This window comes from Poecilia formosa, unplaced genomic scaffold, assembly GCF_000485575.1.
Source record: "Poecilia formosa unplaced genomic scaffold, Poecilia_formosa-5.1.2 Scaffold330, whole genome shotgun sequence".
In the NCBI taxonomy this organism is placed as follows: domain Eukaryota; kingdom Metazoa; phylum Chordata; class Actinopteri; order Cyprinodontiformes; family Poeciliidae; genus Poecilia; species Poecilia formosa.
In genome coordinates this window covers 578,595-594,264 of record NW_006800269.1, presented here as the reverse complement: position 1 = coordinate 594,264, position 15,670 = coordinate 578,595, and the positions used below count along the sequence as shown (strand labels likewise).

Below are 15,670 nucleotides of genomic sequence, written 5' to 3'. Positions count from 1 at the left end.
GAACTGAAGAGGTGAAATGTCATATCTGTATTTGTGTGCTCAACATTATGCCGCCATGTTTTAACCTTCATTCTGTCTTTCCCCTTGTCTGTCTCCTCCAGTTGGGATGTCCTGAGTCAGCCCTCCGGTCCCAGAGAGCAGTTTGCCGATGGGACCTGCTGCTCCACCATGAGCTTACAAGATGGCGGCTGCAGCTATGCCAGCAGCGCCAACCTGGCCACCATTACAGGCAGCATGCGGCGGCGCCTGGAGGACCAGGAGTTTACCCTGCGCGTCTATCCGGGCTCGCTGGCCGAGGGCACCATCTACTGCCCGGTCGCCGCCCGCAAAAACACCACCGCCGCCGAGGCCATCGAGTGCCTCATCGAGCGCCTGCGCCTGGATCGCACCAAGTGCTACGTATTGGCCGAGGTAAAGGAGTTCGGTGGGGAGGAATGGATCCTCAACCCGGGAGACTGCCCAGTTCAGCGCATGATGCTGTGGCCGAGAACCGCCCTGGAGAACCGCAGCGGCCTGGGCAGCGGCGAGGACTATCGCTTCCTGCTGCGAGAAAAGAACCTGGACGGGTCTATCCACTACGGCGGAAGCTTGCAGATGTGGCTGCGGGTGACGGAGGAGCGACGGCGCATGGTGGAACGGGGTTTCCTACCCCAGCCCGCCGGGAACGACCCACCATCCGACCTGTGCGCTCTCCCGGAGCTGACCGAGCGCGCCCTTCTGGAGAGCCTGCGCGCCCGCTTCAGGCAGGAGAAGATCTACACTTATGTTGGGAGTATTCTTATCGTGATCAACCCTTTTCAGTTCTTGCCCATCTACAACCCAAAGTACGTCAAACTGTACGACAACCACACGCTGGGGAAGCTGGAGCCGCACATTTACGCCGTGGCAGACGTGGCGTACCACGCCATGTTGCAGCGACGGAAAAACCAGTGCATCGTGATCTCCGGCGAAAGCGGATCGGGCAAAACGCAGAGCACCAACTTCCTCATCCATCACCTGACTGCCCTCAGCCAAAAGGGGTTTGCAAGTGGCGTGGAGCAGATCATCCTGGGAGCAGGACCCGTTTTGGAGGTATGAATCTTACCTAAAACGGTTTTATCACCAAACCAATGCTGGTTTCCACCCGATTTGTTCTCAAGAAATCGATCATTGCACGGTAGGAGATTTTCTTGAAATTTGGAAACATGAAAACGTTTCTGGAAAACATTCAGAGAGATTTTGTTTACTGATGATTGTGGCGGTTTGAGTGCTTTGTCGTGCTTATGTCATTTTCTTTTATCTTTAATCCCGTGGCAATTTTCCTGTAGTTTGCTTTGTAGATCCTCAAATTTGCATAAACGTCCTGAGGGTCTGCGGTTTGTGAGTTTTAAGACAAGCTTGAACAAGTGACGGAAACCTTATAGATTCTTAGTTATCTGTAATTTTGTTCACATTTGTGTGAAAGGAAACCAGAGCAAAAATAATAGCAGGTCCAAGAGGACGAACAAAAGTGTTTTCAGACAGTTTTGAACTTTTTTTAGAGCCAGAAAGTATAGATTACTCTAGCGTTTGTCTAGTTTATCCTATTTGTTGTCACTACAGTTCAAGATTTTAATTTTTGGCAAAGTAGCACCGAATTAGATGTGTTTTGCTGCTTATCTTTTGGTTTCTTCTAATTGTCTGATCATAATTTCACCTCTCATCTAAAGTGTCATTGCTGGACAAGCCTTATTGCTTCTTTACAGTAACCTTTAAGCCATTGGTGTCCAGTTTCCTGCCTTGGGGCCAGTGTGTTGCATATTTCAGTGAAGCCCTTCCTCTTACACAGCTGATTCAAGTGACTGAATTACCTCAGCTTTCCATCAAAGTCAGCAGGCTGGTAATGACCAGCCTGTGCTGGTCATTACCAGCACAGGCCTGGTAATGACCCATAAATTTGACTTGGGTTCTTTGAACCAGGGAAACATGTGAAAGGTGCAGGAAATGGAGCTGGACCTCACTACGGGCGTAGCAATATGTCATGCTCCGTACATGACATGACACAGATGACATGTTAGCAATATGTTTGTAAAAACTAAGTAAGTAAACTGAGTAACTTTAAGTAACTCTTGTGTAATAATACTTCCTTTATGAGTCAAAAGGGTCAATGACCAACAAAAATCCCTACTAGCCAACTGTCACTGCACCGGGCAAATAAAGAACTACTTCTCTTCTTACTTTAAAGAAAGAAGTATAGAGTTTGAAGCATACATTGTTCTAGTCAAGTGTCAGACTTATAGCTTTTACATCTTGTCCAGTATTGCATGTCTGGTTTGTGCTTTTATGGCGTAGGAAGTTGTAGGTGAATAACATTTCAGCATTGACTTCCTGTCCGTTTAACTCGATCACCAGCTGACCACATGTGGAACATGTCGCATTATAGCACTTTTGCATTTACACTGATGGTACAGAAACATTCCAGCAGTGACACAATACTGTTACTTAATGATTGCGACATTATTAAGTGTCACAATAAATAATTATTGAGATCTGTCTTGCATGCCCAGCGTTTGGATCAGGAAGTGAAACTTGCAGCTTCACCTACTTTTTGATAAACTCCGTCAATGATTATCTAATCACTTGGAAGAACTCTGAAAGTGTTGAAATTTATTCCTTAAGTGATCACCTGATTCTTAAATATAAACCAAGACAAATATGAAACTTTGACATCAGGGTAAAAGTAGCTGACTGAGCAGAACTCTGTGAATCCACACCCCTGATCCCAACACCAAGGAGGTTTTCAGAATGCAAATGTGTCAAAAGCAACACCTGTACAACAAAGTTTTGGCAGGACTTCACTTTCCAAGAGTCTGCCGCATAGAGCAGCCCTTCCCCCGCGATTGCCTCACTCAGCTCCTTCAGACTAGCCAGCAGCAATTAGCAAACACCTAGTGGAACTGCTCATTTGCTGAGCTCATTATAGGAGCTACTTCTCAGTGCAGCACTGGTAAAAACCTTGTTAAAGGGTTAGTAGAGGAGCCATGTTGTAATGACTTCCTGAAGGTGGCGTTTCAGAAAGAGCAGGAGGTTTTAAAGAGAGGCCCAATTTCATGGTGTTACATTACAAAGTAAAATATCTTCCAAGTAATTTGATATATATATACATATATATGATTTTTACAATGACTGAAGGTATCATACTTGTGCTATAAAAACACATACCGCTACTCCTTTAAACTTCTCCAAAGTAAGCATAAAATGTAGTGTTGTTGCACTTAAAGCTGCAATAAGTAACTTTTATAAAAATATATTTTTACATATTTGTTCAAACTGCCACTATGTCCTAACAGTATAATACGAGACTGATGATCTGTGAAAAAAATCCATGTATTCTCCCTCCTCTCTGTGTTCCTACTGCCATCTGCAGAAATGCACTTTTTCCAGTCAGAAACAACCAATCAGAGCCAGGATCCATTATGTGTCTATTTGTAGAAAACTCTATAAGGAGTCACTACATTTTTCCCCAGCTCATGATGCAGAGCATGAAAGGGAGATTATAAAACCGTCTCCCCAAAACTGAACAGCCTTTACAGACCGTAGACCCTATAGCTGGCTTCGCCACGTAGAACTGCTTTATTTATATTACATGACCTAGAAATGCTTTCCAGATTCTGCATTGAGGGGGTAAAAAAAAGACAAAAAACAAAACAAATGGTATGCTCCCCTAATCCACTCTGGATTATAAATCAACAATGGATTATGGATTTTCATTTGGAATTTCATGTTTTGGTGAAGGTCTGTTGGAGGTCTGCGTGTTCCCTTCATGCCAGCAGATGCGGCTCTTTGGACCTCCTGACGGTTTGTTTGTGTCCCTCTGCAGCTCCTGTACTTCCTGTCGGGACGCTCGGCTCGGGCATGTCACGCCGACACCCGGCCGTGCGTGTCGACTCCCCTGTGAGGCCCTCAGTTCTGATTGGTCGGATGAGTCTGTCTTACGTGATGCACAGATGGTTTGCCTTACACCAGTGTGAGCTAACTGATATTTTAACCACATAGCTGCGATTGAACCTGGCCATCATGCAGGCCCAGTCGTATTGTTTATTTATTTTTTATTGTGGGTAGATTGAATACCTGACAGAAGTTAAACACCAGAGGCAACAAACGGCGAGGCTTGTTTTGATAAAAACACAGAGAACAGGAACGCTACGGTTCTTTCTGAGAAACCAGGCTCTGGTTAGAGCTGTGGGTGGGAGCAGCACTGTGTCCCATGTAATCACTTCCCCACCAATCACCCATAGGACCAAGGTGTGAGAGTTACATGGCCAAAATTAAAAGAAAAAATAAAAACATGGCAAAGGGAGGTTTTGTAAACATTAAAAAATATATTTTCTGTAAGGACAACATGGCTAGTTGAGAATTAAAAAAAAACAAAGACAATTTTGCTTGGAATGAAAATAAAAGAATCCAACTGTCAGACCATCTAACACTCCTGTTGAAATGTGAGACTCAACCTGCATTAGAAATGATCAAAGAGCCTGACACGCCACTGGTTGTCTCTTTTTTAAAGCAGTCTAATTAAGGTGTCAGTCTGTAACAAAAATTTACACGGTCACATGCAACAGAGACGCATTTATACACAAGTGCTTGAGCAAAAATAGAAATTTTAACAGTATCTGTGATTTTTTTTTTAACACCAAAAATACATAAAAATAAGAATTTTTCAGAAAACATGAAATTAAAATATTTTGACTGTAAGGAACTCTTTTTCTTTTATAAACTATTGTAACGCATGTTGTGATGCTAACACATGGTGGGTAACAACGTGGTTGAATTTAGCGCTTTAGCATTAGCTTCCGCTAAGTACCATTTTGGGATGACTCTTTAGCGTCGGCTCAACTCATTTTTATGATTAGTACAATCATAAAAAATTGTGCTGGTGTTTTTGTGGTGTCAACGAAGCCCTAACCAGACATGAGTCTGGCACAAAGGCAGAAAGAGAAAGTTTAACAACAAGAAGTTAGCGCTAATGCTTTTGATTCTGGTTAATGAGTTAGGAAGACGCCTCAGTTCCTGAGGAAACTATAACCTACTGGACTAACATGTTGCTAATTTAAGAACAGTTTTTAACAATAACTGTGCTATTTGGTGCTGCAACTGTTTTAAAAAGTAAAGCTGGAAGTCCCATAAAGATCTCTGCTTGTGGAGCTCGGGTGTGCAGAGATAAAGGTGGGATGAGTTTCTTGGAGTCCAACGTGGCTCACAAAGAATCGCATCTCTGGGGGTAAAACAAATTACTTTTAGCACGAGTACATAACTGCTGAAGTGAACCAGCTGGATTCTTGGTTTTCCATAAGTTGTAATGGCAATTACTGAATGGCTTGTTTTGGTCAGACGATGCTGCTGAAGCTTTGTGGGAGTTTGCTTTTCAGCCTCCAGCAGCCAGGCTGAAAATATGAGGTCACCAGGCCTTATTAGATCCAATTCAAATGAATCCCAGATGAAGTATTAAAACTCTGGTCACTTTGGTAGCTCCGTTATGTCGAGTAATAGACGAACTGTTAAAAGCTACTGTTTGTGTTTTTTTTTAATGCTCTCAAACTGTTCATGTTGTGTTTACTGTTGCATATTACCATACAATGTAATATGTTGTCTCAGTTTGGTGGAGACACAAAGAACGTCGCAGAACAAATGAGCACAAAACGCTGCTTAACAAAAGATAGCACAAACTCACTGGCTGTCAAGTAGATTTTTTTTTTTATTCCTTAATACTTGAAAATTGTAACAGATGTTAAGACGCAGTCATTTCAACTGTACTTTTATCAAGAAAGGAGTCTCGGCTGAAAAAGAAAACATATTTCAGGAGGAGTTATGTCTCACTGGCAGCCCCGGCTGTGGTCGGGCTTCGGTTTGGGAACATTTGTATAAGAGCCTGTAAACTCAGATAAGTCATTCTTTTTGGATTCACTTAAGAAGCTTACTGCCAACCGGATAAATCACGGGGGGAGGGAGGTGGATCCCTCACATGAGTGAAATATTATTTTTTAAACCGTGTACTTTAGAAATGCCTCTTAAATCAAAGCTTTCTGCGTTGGATTGACATAATTAAAAAGTGAATTAAGCGGCACTACGAGGCGCCCTGTTCGGCATCCAGCTAGCGCTGCTTTTCTCTGTTCGAGGCCTTGAAATGAATTTCTTCTTTGCGCTTGAGGGGGAAACAAAACAAAAATGGGAGGGAAGAACTGATCTTTGGAGTCTGTGATGGGATGAAGATTTAAGCAATTTATGTAGTGAAAACATGATGCAAAGTTTTTCTTTGCTCTTGCAATCTTCCCCCTCTGCAGTTTGGTTTTGGTGTTTTCAACCTTTCATTAAGATCGTTGGTTAGTTTTCACATTAAGTGATTGATCGACAGACAGTGGTCAGCGATATGGATCCATAAATTTATTGCGACATTTTGTGGTGCTATTGTGATAATAGGGCTGTACAATAAGGCATCATGAAATCGGTTTATTGGTAATTATTTATTAGTTTTGTATTTTAAACATCTGAATTACTGCCAGACTTGTGGTGTGACTTTTCATTTCTGTGCTGTTTTTTAATATTTTTTTTTTCTAAGCAAGTTACTGCACAGGTTGTTGCTAGGTAACCAAAGAATGAGTGAGTTGCTAGGTAATCAAAGAATGATTGAGTGAGTTGATGCCACTAGCCTAGCTTAGCGCGCTGTGAGAGGTTGAGCGGCTAAAGCCTTTCCTCTGCCTACATCTCCCAGAATGACTGGGAGTTCAGTCAATATTCTGTATATTGAATACTCAGATGTATTGTCTATTGATATTGATCATGTGTCTATATATAATGTATTACTGATTTATTGTCCAGTTCTAGGTTCCAGTAGGACGATTACCATAAAAACCCAACCACAGCCACAATGTAATGGGTTTAGACTAAGCCATATTCATGTCTCAGAATGGCCCAGTCAAAGTCTGGACCTGAACCACACTTAAAATCCTTGAAAACTGATGTTTACAGAAGCTCTCCATTCAACCTGATTGAGTTTGAGCTTTTTAAAAAAATGTTTTTTATAAGGATAATGTGCAAACATTCCAGTTTGTTTCAGCGTTTCTTGCTCTGTTCTGCGTACTGCCTTCATGCTCACATGTCTGACGAAAGCGACCTGATCGTTCATCTCTGCTGAAGATGCAGTTCGCTGCAGGACGGAGGCACTCGTTCAAAATGTCACCCTCTCTGAATTCAAGGACAGAGCAGCATGTGTGTGTGGGTGTGTGTGCGCGTGTCCATGTATGCAGATTCAAAGATTTGTCTCTGTGTCCTTTACGGTTTTAGTGGCGTGTGTGCTGCTGAGCTCACAGAGCCCCTCTGTCCTGACTGAGTAACCAGCCTCAGCTCCAGGCTTCTGCAGGGTTCAGTGTGCTGACCTTTAGCTGCAGCAGCCCTGATCGCTGCCTGACACGTCTCAGAAATGCAGAAGCGCTAACTAGCTCCGTGACATCATAGGAGCGGCATTGTCTAACCATTCTCAATATGCTCTAATAATTTCTTGTCATGTAGAAGCCTTTAATAACCCGCCACAGACTGCAGTCGTATGTAATCTGAGCTGCGTTCAGAGCGAGGCGACACTGATATGAGCATGCAGCAGCGTAGAGCTGATGGGAAGGATGTGGCTTCTGTGTCCACTGGTGTGTGGCAGGCGGAGGATCTTGGATCCAAATTTCTTTTAAGTCGTATTTGATATATGTAGCATTTTTAGAACAACTGAAGGTAAAATAGTTACTATAAAACGGCACTATGTGCCTGGAAAACGCATAATTCTGCCACTTTTAATTGACTGGTTGAGGTGATGCATCTCCAAGAAGACATTAGGCCATCATTAGTTATATTTAAGCTAACGTATCTTTTACCCGTCGAAATAACCAGAGTAAAATGAGTCATGAATCGTTTTGTCACATGATATAAGATGTTAATATTGTAGCTATAATCCATTACTGAAGCTGCTCATCCCATCTCTGGCTGAGATGAGACTACAGGTCACTGAAGGGAACCAGCTCAACAAGCATCACCCAGACGGACTCGGGGCTCTTGAGAGGCCGTATAAAAGCCGGTCATTGTTGCCTTGGTGTGGTTGGACTCGTCTAATGCAGCCTCAGCCAAACAGAGCCCTCTTTCACCAGATGGTTCCTATCCAGACGCCTCCCCTTGGTCTCTACCAGGTTGTATTTACCCAGAATGCTCTGCCCTATATTCCACTTCCTGCTTTTTTCTAGCGGTCTTCAGTCCGCTTGGCATTCAGATATGCATTTGAACAGAGTTCACTTCCACCGACGGTTTTTAGAGTTTGGTTTTTTTGGTCCGCATCAGAGTTCGATGTGCATTCACACCTCCCCAAGCGAACCGGACTTTCTAGACAAACACACGGGAATTGGATTACTTTGAAAGCTCTAAATCCCAGGTAGTCTGACTTACTGTGGAGAAAGAGCTGCACAGACGCTGTGGGTGAACTCTGTGACCCTGAAAGTCCAGGTGAAATCCATAATGCCTGCGCTGAGGTCTGTAGAGGAAGCCTGCGTGCGAGACGGGACCTTCTCTTTAGGCATGCGTTTATTGCAGGGCGAGTCGCTTCTGCTTCTCGCTCTTGAATGAGGACACTGCTGCTCTGAATGGCTTCCACTGCTCACTCTGCATCATTGTGTGTGTGTGTGTGTGTGTGTGTGTGTGTGTGTGTGTGTGTGTGTGTGTGTGTGTGTGCTTGTAGAGGAGAGGTGCCTGTCAGAATGCGTTAGCGGCCAATTCTGCCGGCCAGCAACCCAACACGAGACGTTCACCCATGACTGAGTTTGTCCTTGGTCTTTAAACCTCAATGAGACATCCAGAAGCTCTCTGCTATCAGGGCCGAGCGCGGCACGCTGGTTTTATTGCTCATCGTTCGCAGCGTGCCGCCGTGTCTGGGAGAGTGCCCCCTGCAGCGACTGGTCACATTTGCTCCAGCTCATCCTACGCACATCATGGAGTTTTAACTAGGCTGTTGGACGGAAGATACTCCCATTTTTTTTATTTAGATGTAACCAAACTCACTTGGCATTCGGAGTTCATTCTGACTTCTTTGTAAAAGTTAAGGCTTGTTTCCTTTTAACTAAGGATCCACAGAGGAATCTTTTGTTTTTCAGCTTGAACGACTGTAGCAAAATCCTTTCATCTCCTTCTGATTAGTGAATCCTCCAAACCAAATGCGTAACCTAATAAAATGCCACAAACATTTATACCACTTGAAAAAATGCTAACTTTTCAACATTTTTCTTTTTGTATTTGTTACTTTTATTGAAAATCTGTTTTACTGTCACTTCTTGTGGTATTCAATCAACTTCCCTGCGTAAAATAATTTAGTTCTGCACTGGATGTGTATTAATAACAGTCCATCAAACTTTATCTTTATCTAGCTTTATAAATGCAAACTATGTACTTTATAAATATTATAAATTTGAAGAAACGTTTCGATGACCCTAATAACAAAAGCTGGACTTGGTGTCAAACCAGTAGGTGAGGAGAGTTGAAGAAGTTGGGGCTCCTGACAGCTGAGTGCATTAAAAGTAATTTGCAATCTAACTTTAGTTATAAAATTATCAGTTGAGTAAAAAGGTTACTTTTTCAAGGAGTAAGCAGTAGTCGGAAATCAAGTTATTTTTCCAAGGTATCTATGCCATCGCTGATGACAACACTCTTCTGTGTGGCTGCTGTTACTGATTGAGGAAAACTCTAAGTTGGTTCATTTTAGTATCAATATGTGATTAAAATGAAGTCAGAGGAAGCACAGAGATGTGAAAAGCCATTTTACAAAGGAGCTTTGTTTTCTACACTTTGACCTGTAATTCAGGAGATAATGGGAAGGTTGATTGTAATATACTTTTGTAACCCCGGTGCAACTTGGAACAACTTAGATATATAAAAATAAGCATTGGCCCTCAAAGCTTTGTTCGTTAGCCTGGTAAGTGCTGCCTAATCACTCAGTCCTCCTTTACTTGCTGGCATCTCTCTGCCTATAATCTGTATCCTGTGGGCTCCAAGCACTTTGCGATGTACTCCTTAACATCTGCTTACATCTTCTCCCACTCTCCTTTTTGCTGGAAGCTAAAAATGTTCTCATTTCTTCTCTGGTAGGATAGTTGACTCAGGCTGGTTTCCTGCTCTTTACTCTGCTTGGTCTGTTTACTGATGCGCCTCGTAAGTTCGTTGCATCCTGCCTTAAAGTCTCGTCTCCGTGCATTTCTCCAACATGAAGTGCCCACTAAGATGCCTGCTTGTAAAAGGACATTTCTTTTGCTGCTCTAGTACTCCTAACTACTGTTCATGGCTGAGGTAATTCAGTATGAGCGGTCTGTATTAGAGGTTGTTTCTCTTCCCTCCCTTTTCTCTCGAGGACTCTCCTCATCTCCACCCAGCAGATTTAGTGGAAGGCTTAGGACAGGAAATTGATAGCACAAATAGGCCTGATTCAATTTGAGCCTGTTTACGTGGTGTCACAGCAATCGGACCCAGATGAGATTACAGCCACGAGGAGCCTCGGTCGGACAAAAGACCATCTGGGCTGATGGAGGCGTTTGAGTAAATTCGATCTGTGTTCAAGGTCTTGACCGTTTGAGACGGTTAACTAGACTTTTGTCTGTTGAACTGAGTCAAGTAAGGAGAATTTTACCTGCCTTTGTGTGTATTACCTGTCCCGTTTTAGAGATTATGTCATTGAAATATTTATTCCTGCACAGTTTACAGAAATATCCCAATGGTTAGTCTCAGACACACTTGAAACACTCTCTGTTTGTGTCTTGCGGTTTAGATCCAATCTTTGAAAAGTTATTTTGAACTCTGTAAGGAAAACAAATTCTGCTTTTGTTTGTGAGTTTCTGGAAGGTTCACCTCGAACAAATTGGTAGCTTTGGCACATAACGACATGGGGGTAAACTTCAAGAATGATTGTACGCAGTCAGATTTGCTGGACACATGGAGGTTAAATCAGGGTCAATACTCAGTTTCCCACAATCACAATGGTAGGCACATTTCCACTGAGCGGTACGGCACAGGCTGGTGTGACTTACAATGCTATTTTTCCTGTTTCTGTTGTAAAAGTGGCCAATATCCATGTCAGTTTCAGGTATAGGGCCGTTGGACAATGGTGCAGTACAGTTAGGGTGGAGCTAATGGCATTACACAACATAATGCATTGATTGGGGGACAGAAAAAGATCACTGCTTGTGACAAGACTTACTATTGTGTCATGATTATTGTCGCACTACTAAGATACTATGCAAGGTGACCCCCAGAAAACTATTCAGCCTGGTGGTTGGATGGTAGGGTAGTCATTCATCCAGCAGCCCGTCGTGGTTTTGAATTAAAAAATGTTTAAAGTTGACAGGAAGCTTGAAAATATCACTTGATAATTATGTACTATTGAATGATTGGAGGATTAATATCTGAACACCAACTATAAAGTCTTAAAAAATGCAAACATTTTAAAAAGGCTTAAATAAATATGCAATGCACAAGTAAAGCCTGGTGGCCCGCCAGGCTTAAGATACACTGGGGGAAATCCTGCTACATTTGGCATTAGGTTTTAACCCTGCCTGCCCAGTGAGAGTCCAGCTAGCGGTGGAAAAACTCTCCAGAATACGCCAGACCATGACAGCACAGAACTGCTCAGTGTGGATGAGATGTTAAGGCCCCCACGTATTCTAGCGTACTTCACTCTGTGCAGACGCGTGAACGGTGTTCATGTTGAACTGTTTTGTTTGAGACACCAAGCCATAAGGATGAGAGTCGGCACTGGTTGCAAGTACGCGCATCATCCAGACGGCCTCTTTGTGCCGCAGTAGCTGTTATTTCATGGCTGAACTGGCAGAGAAGAAATGGTGCAACTAGCTCATCAAACTTTCTAGTATTTTTGGATTGTGGGAAATGAAGGAATTCATGCAGTCGGTACGCTTGACTGTGAAATCTCAACCGTTCACAGACGGCGTGGGCAGCGTCCGCTCGGCCATCTTTTGAAACCAGGCTAACAAGGTTTCAAAAGTCTTTAGAAGAGACAGACCAGACCACAGCATGAAACATCCTCCACCATGCCCAACAATGGACACCAGATCCTTTTTCGTATTTGTCCTGTTTTTAAAGGAAAGGTCTAATAATTGACCAAAGTATCCTTAAAAAAAAAAAAAAAACTCAAAGAATTTGTATGTATTTTTGGAATTATATGATCCCGAGCTAGAAAAAATGTTTGGTAATTAACAGGTAGCACCTGATGAAATCTCTTACCTACTGATAATATGCATTTCTACTAGAACTAGGTGTTAAAGATGGATGTTAGAAATTAACAAAAAGACACTTGAGGGATTGTTAAAGGAATCGCTGAGGGTGAAAACAGATTTTAAGTGTTGCCATGTTTAAGGCTTTTCACACATCTTAACCAGGTCCGCCAATAAACCCGGTCGACAGCGTGGCGAACGTGTCCCGGCAGATTCAGAGGTGGTGTGATGGGGTACATAATGGCATTAGTCCTCCTGCATTAATCATCAGGATAAACAGTCATTACGTCTTCAGTCTGAGGGTTTGTCTTGCATTTCCTTTTGTTTTCTTCTCGTCTGGAGCCAGTGCGCTTCAGATCGCAGACCGTTTAGTCCACATAGCTGAGTTTGGGGTGTGTTTGTGAAAAACCTAGGTCACTGGGTGAGCAGATCTCTAAGGCAACATTTTGCACGTCTGTTTTAATTCTAAAGCAAACAACAAATTTTTTTTTAAAAATAACACCACTAGGATAAAAAGACCATAACAAGAAGTCCTTTTATTTTGTGTGCTTACGCTTTTTAAACAAAGCTGAACATTAATAAACTTAGTTTTTTGTCAGAGGACTCTTTGAAATAAAATAAAAGACTCGACAAAAGGAGCGAAAAGCTGCAGTAGCTCCTGAGCTACGTCATCATCTGTGTTTTGTGCGTAAGCTGCACTCGGCTGCTTTTGTCCTTCTGAAGAGTCCTGGATTAAAGACTTTCAGACGACGGCGGTAATAATCGGGTCTCTTGGCGCGCTCACAACAACATAACTTCTACGCTCAGAGCACCCGAGCATTAAGCCTCCATCCATCAGGTCGCGACAGGCCTTCCTCCTCTTCTCCTCCTCCTCCTCCGAACGCGGCGCCGTCATGTTGGGCCCGGCCGAGGAAAGCAAAGCCGCGGAGTGAAAAATGAGAGACTGATGGGGATGAATGGTGCAGATGTGCCATTGTGAGCGTCCCGCGACGCGTTTGAGTGGGTGGGAGAATGAAAAGGGCGAGGAGTGGCTGGCGGAGGTTTGAACATGTTCCCAGTGGAGCGGCTGCTTCCACGCAGATCCTGACGGGTGACGGGGATTGTGTGTTCCTGGTACTGGTGCTCTATGCACACAAAACATGCCACCTGGCCGTCTGTTTACTGGTACCAGTCTGGCTCTAGGATCTAGGTCAGTTAACTAACTGGGGGAAAAAAAAGCTTCCCTATTAGTTTACAAGTGGAGTGAATAACAGGCTACATGAGAAAAGGCTGTAACAGTAGCTACATTTCTGTTAACCATATTATTGCATAACTTGGCATTTAAAATAAATTAGCTTAACAGAAAAACGGCAATTGTGAAAAAAATCAAAAGTTTTGCCCTTTAATGAGGTGGTTTTTATTGAAATTTGTTTTTTTCCCAAACTTGCATTGGAACCCTTTTTTTCGCTTCAGACGTGTCACTTGATCAACAACCGGATGTTTCCACTGTGGAGCGAGGAGGGAAGAAGAAGAAAGGAAGTAGTTGGAGGACGACGGCGCGACATGGTTTTTAATGCTGTCTGTGGTATTTATCGGAACTGAGACATTCTCTGTGATTTTAATGTAATGGTTAATTTAGTCACATGTCTCATAATCTTTAAGCCTCCTTATCATTTTTTATCCAACATGACGCTTTATCCTGCTATAAATTACAGACTATACCAAAATGTGTTTGGGTTGTTGGATGGAGTTGTTTTTGGGGAAATTTTGAATCCACTTTTTTAACTCGTGTGACTGAGACATACGTTTTTTTGTGTGTTTTTTTTTGGATAACAAGAACCCATGATTGTTAACGTGGTACTGATGCTGAAACTCTACTAAAGACTTCTGTTCCTTGTTCTTGCAAAATTTCACCGTGTTCTTGCTGGTTATTAAGAATGAATAAAAATTCATTTCTTTTTGGAATCAATTAAAAAATAATTCGAATCACTGCTGCAAAATTTGCCAAAGAATTTGTCACTCTCATGGATGTGACTGTTCAAAAAAATTTCACTCTGAATCACATTGTTCAGAAAGCCAGTAGTGGCTCTGAATGATCATAAAGTACTGTGGACCATATGTTTTACACTATTGACACAGCAGAGCAGCATGTTATTATTTTACAGTGAACACCTTTTGGAGGCCCGACTCTATAATAAGATGTTTGTGTATTTTCCCTGACATTGACAGCAAACTGTTGGTGGAAAATCAGCAGTGAAACGTGATAACACAGCGTAGCTCCCTTCATACTGCTTGTAACACCGTTTGATTCAGCTCAGAAATCCTCTGTTTGGCTGATTTATGCTATTATCGGGTGTTTGATGCAGTAAACAAACTAAATCATTGTTTCTATGTTGAAATAGGCTCCTGTGGATTTGTTTTTCTTTATTCCTTTGAAAATTAGCTGTTCTGGTTTTTTCCCTTCTGGTTCCCATCCGTGACTCTGCTGGTGCTATGACCCAATTTTCCTCATGGGAATGATTAAAGTTTAATTTAATCTAATCGGCCATAATGTTACAGTTGATACTTCCTCTGGCTGAAGCTCTGATGGGGTTTTAGGCTGCTCACTGGACGTTGCTTGTTTGGTGGTTTGCACTTTGAATGTGGATTGTGTCTACGTCATATTAAAGGCAGATGAACATTTACTTTTTAGAATAGTTCAGAGGTTGCTGATGGAAAGAAATTGTGTAAAATATAAGTTAGCTTTAACAGTCTTAAGTTAACAAAATGAGGCAGTGGTACACACAATGGAAGAACAAGCTGAAGAGCGCATATTATCCATGTAGTTGAGGGAAATACAAAAACATTATGATGCTGTGATTAATATGAGGGCAGACAATATTGAATAGCGATAGGCGCGTCTGACATTTGTGATGGATTTCTGGGTTTTGTAAAGTTTTGACCTGCCAGAATCATCTTTAATCAATTTGTACTTCACTAATCGTAGCAAACAGGGAAAACCAACATCTAGTTTTATATCCAGAGAAAGCCCTACTTGTTTATAAATTCTTATTCTTATTAAACATGGGGAACCAATATATAGTTCTATACTTTTATAGGTTTTCTTTTATTTTGTTTGTATTTCCTCTAACTCATTTAAAGCGCTTTGAATTGCTTTGTTGCTGAAAATGTGTAAAGATATTCATAGATATAAATAAAATTACCTTATCTTTATGATGAAGCCCATGAGTAAAAATGTTGAAAATATTTGGTTTATCTGACAAGTTAGCTAACTAATGAAATATTTAATTTGGAGCTTAACTTTATCTAGCTAACTAACTAAAGTCTGGAGCTAAACATTTAGCTAGCTAACAAAATATTTAGCTTTAACCTGTGACATTTGTAAACGAATGAACAACATTCTACTACTACTACTACTACTACTACTACTACTA

The 15,670-nt window shown here is 42.0% G+C and overlaps 1 protein-coding gene across 14 annotated transcripts in view; it reads left to right on the top strand.

Moving 5' to 3' along the window:
• LOC103152843 (unconventional myosin-IXa-like) overlaps nucleotides 1-15,670 on the top strand; it is a 141,608-nt gene that overhangs the window by 33,106 nt on the left and 92,832 nt on the right. For all 14 annotated transcript variants that reach the window (XM_016661473.1, XM_016661470.1, XM_016661468.1 and 11 more), the window contains exon 2: nucleotides 102-1,071. In XM_016661473.1, coding sequence (XP_016516959.1) covers nucleotides 169-1,071 — 903 coding nt within the window. In that variant the 5' untranslated portion in view covers nucleotides 102-168. The remainder of the gene's footprint in view (nucleotides 1-101; nucleotides 1,072-15,670) is intronic.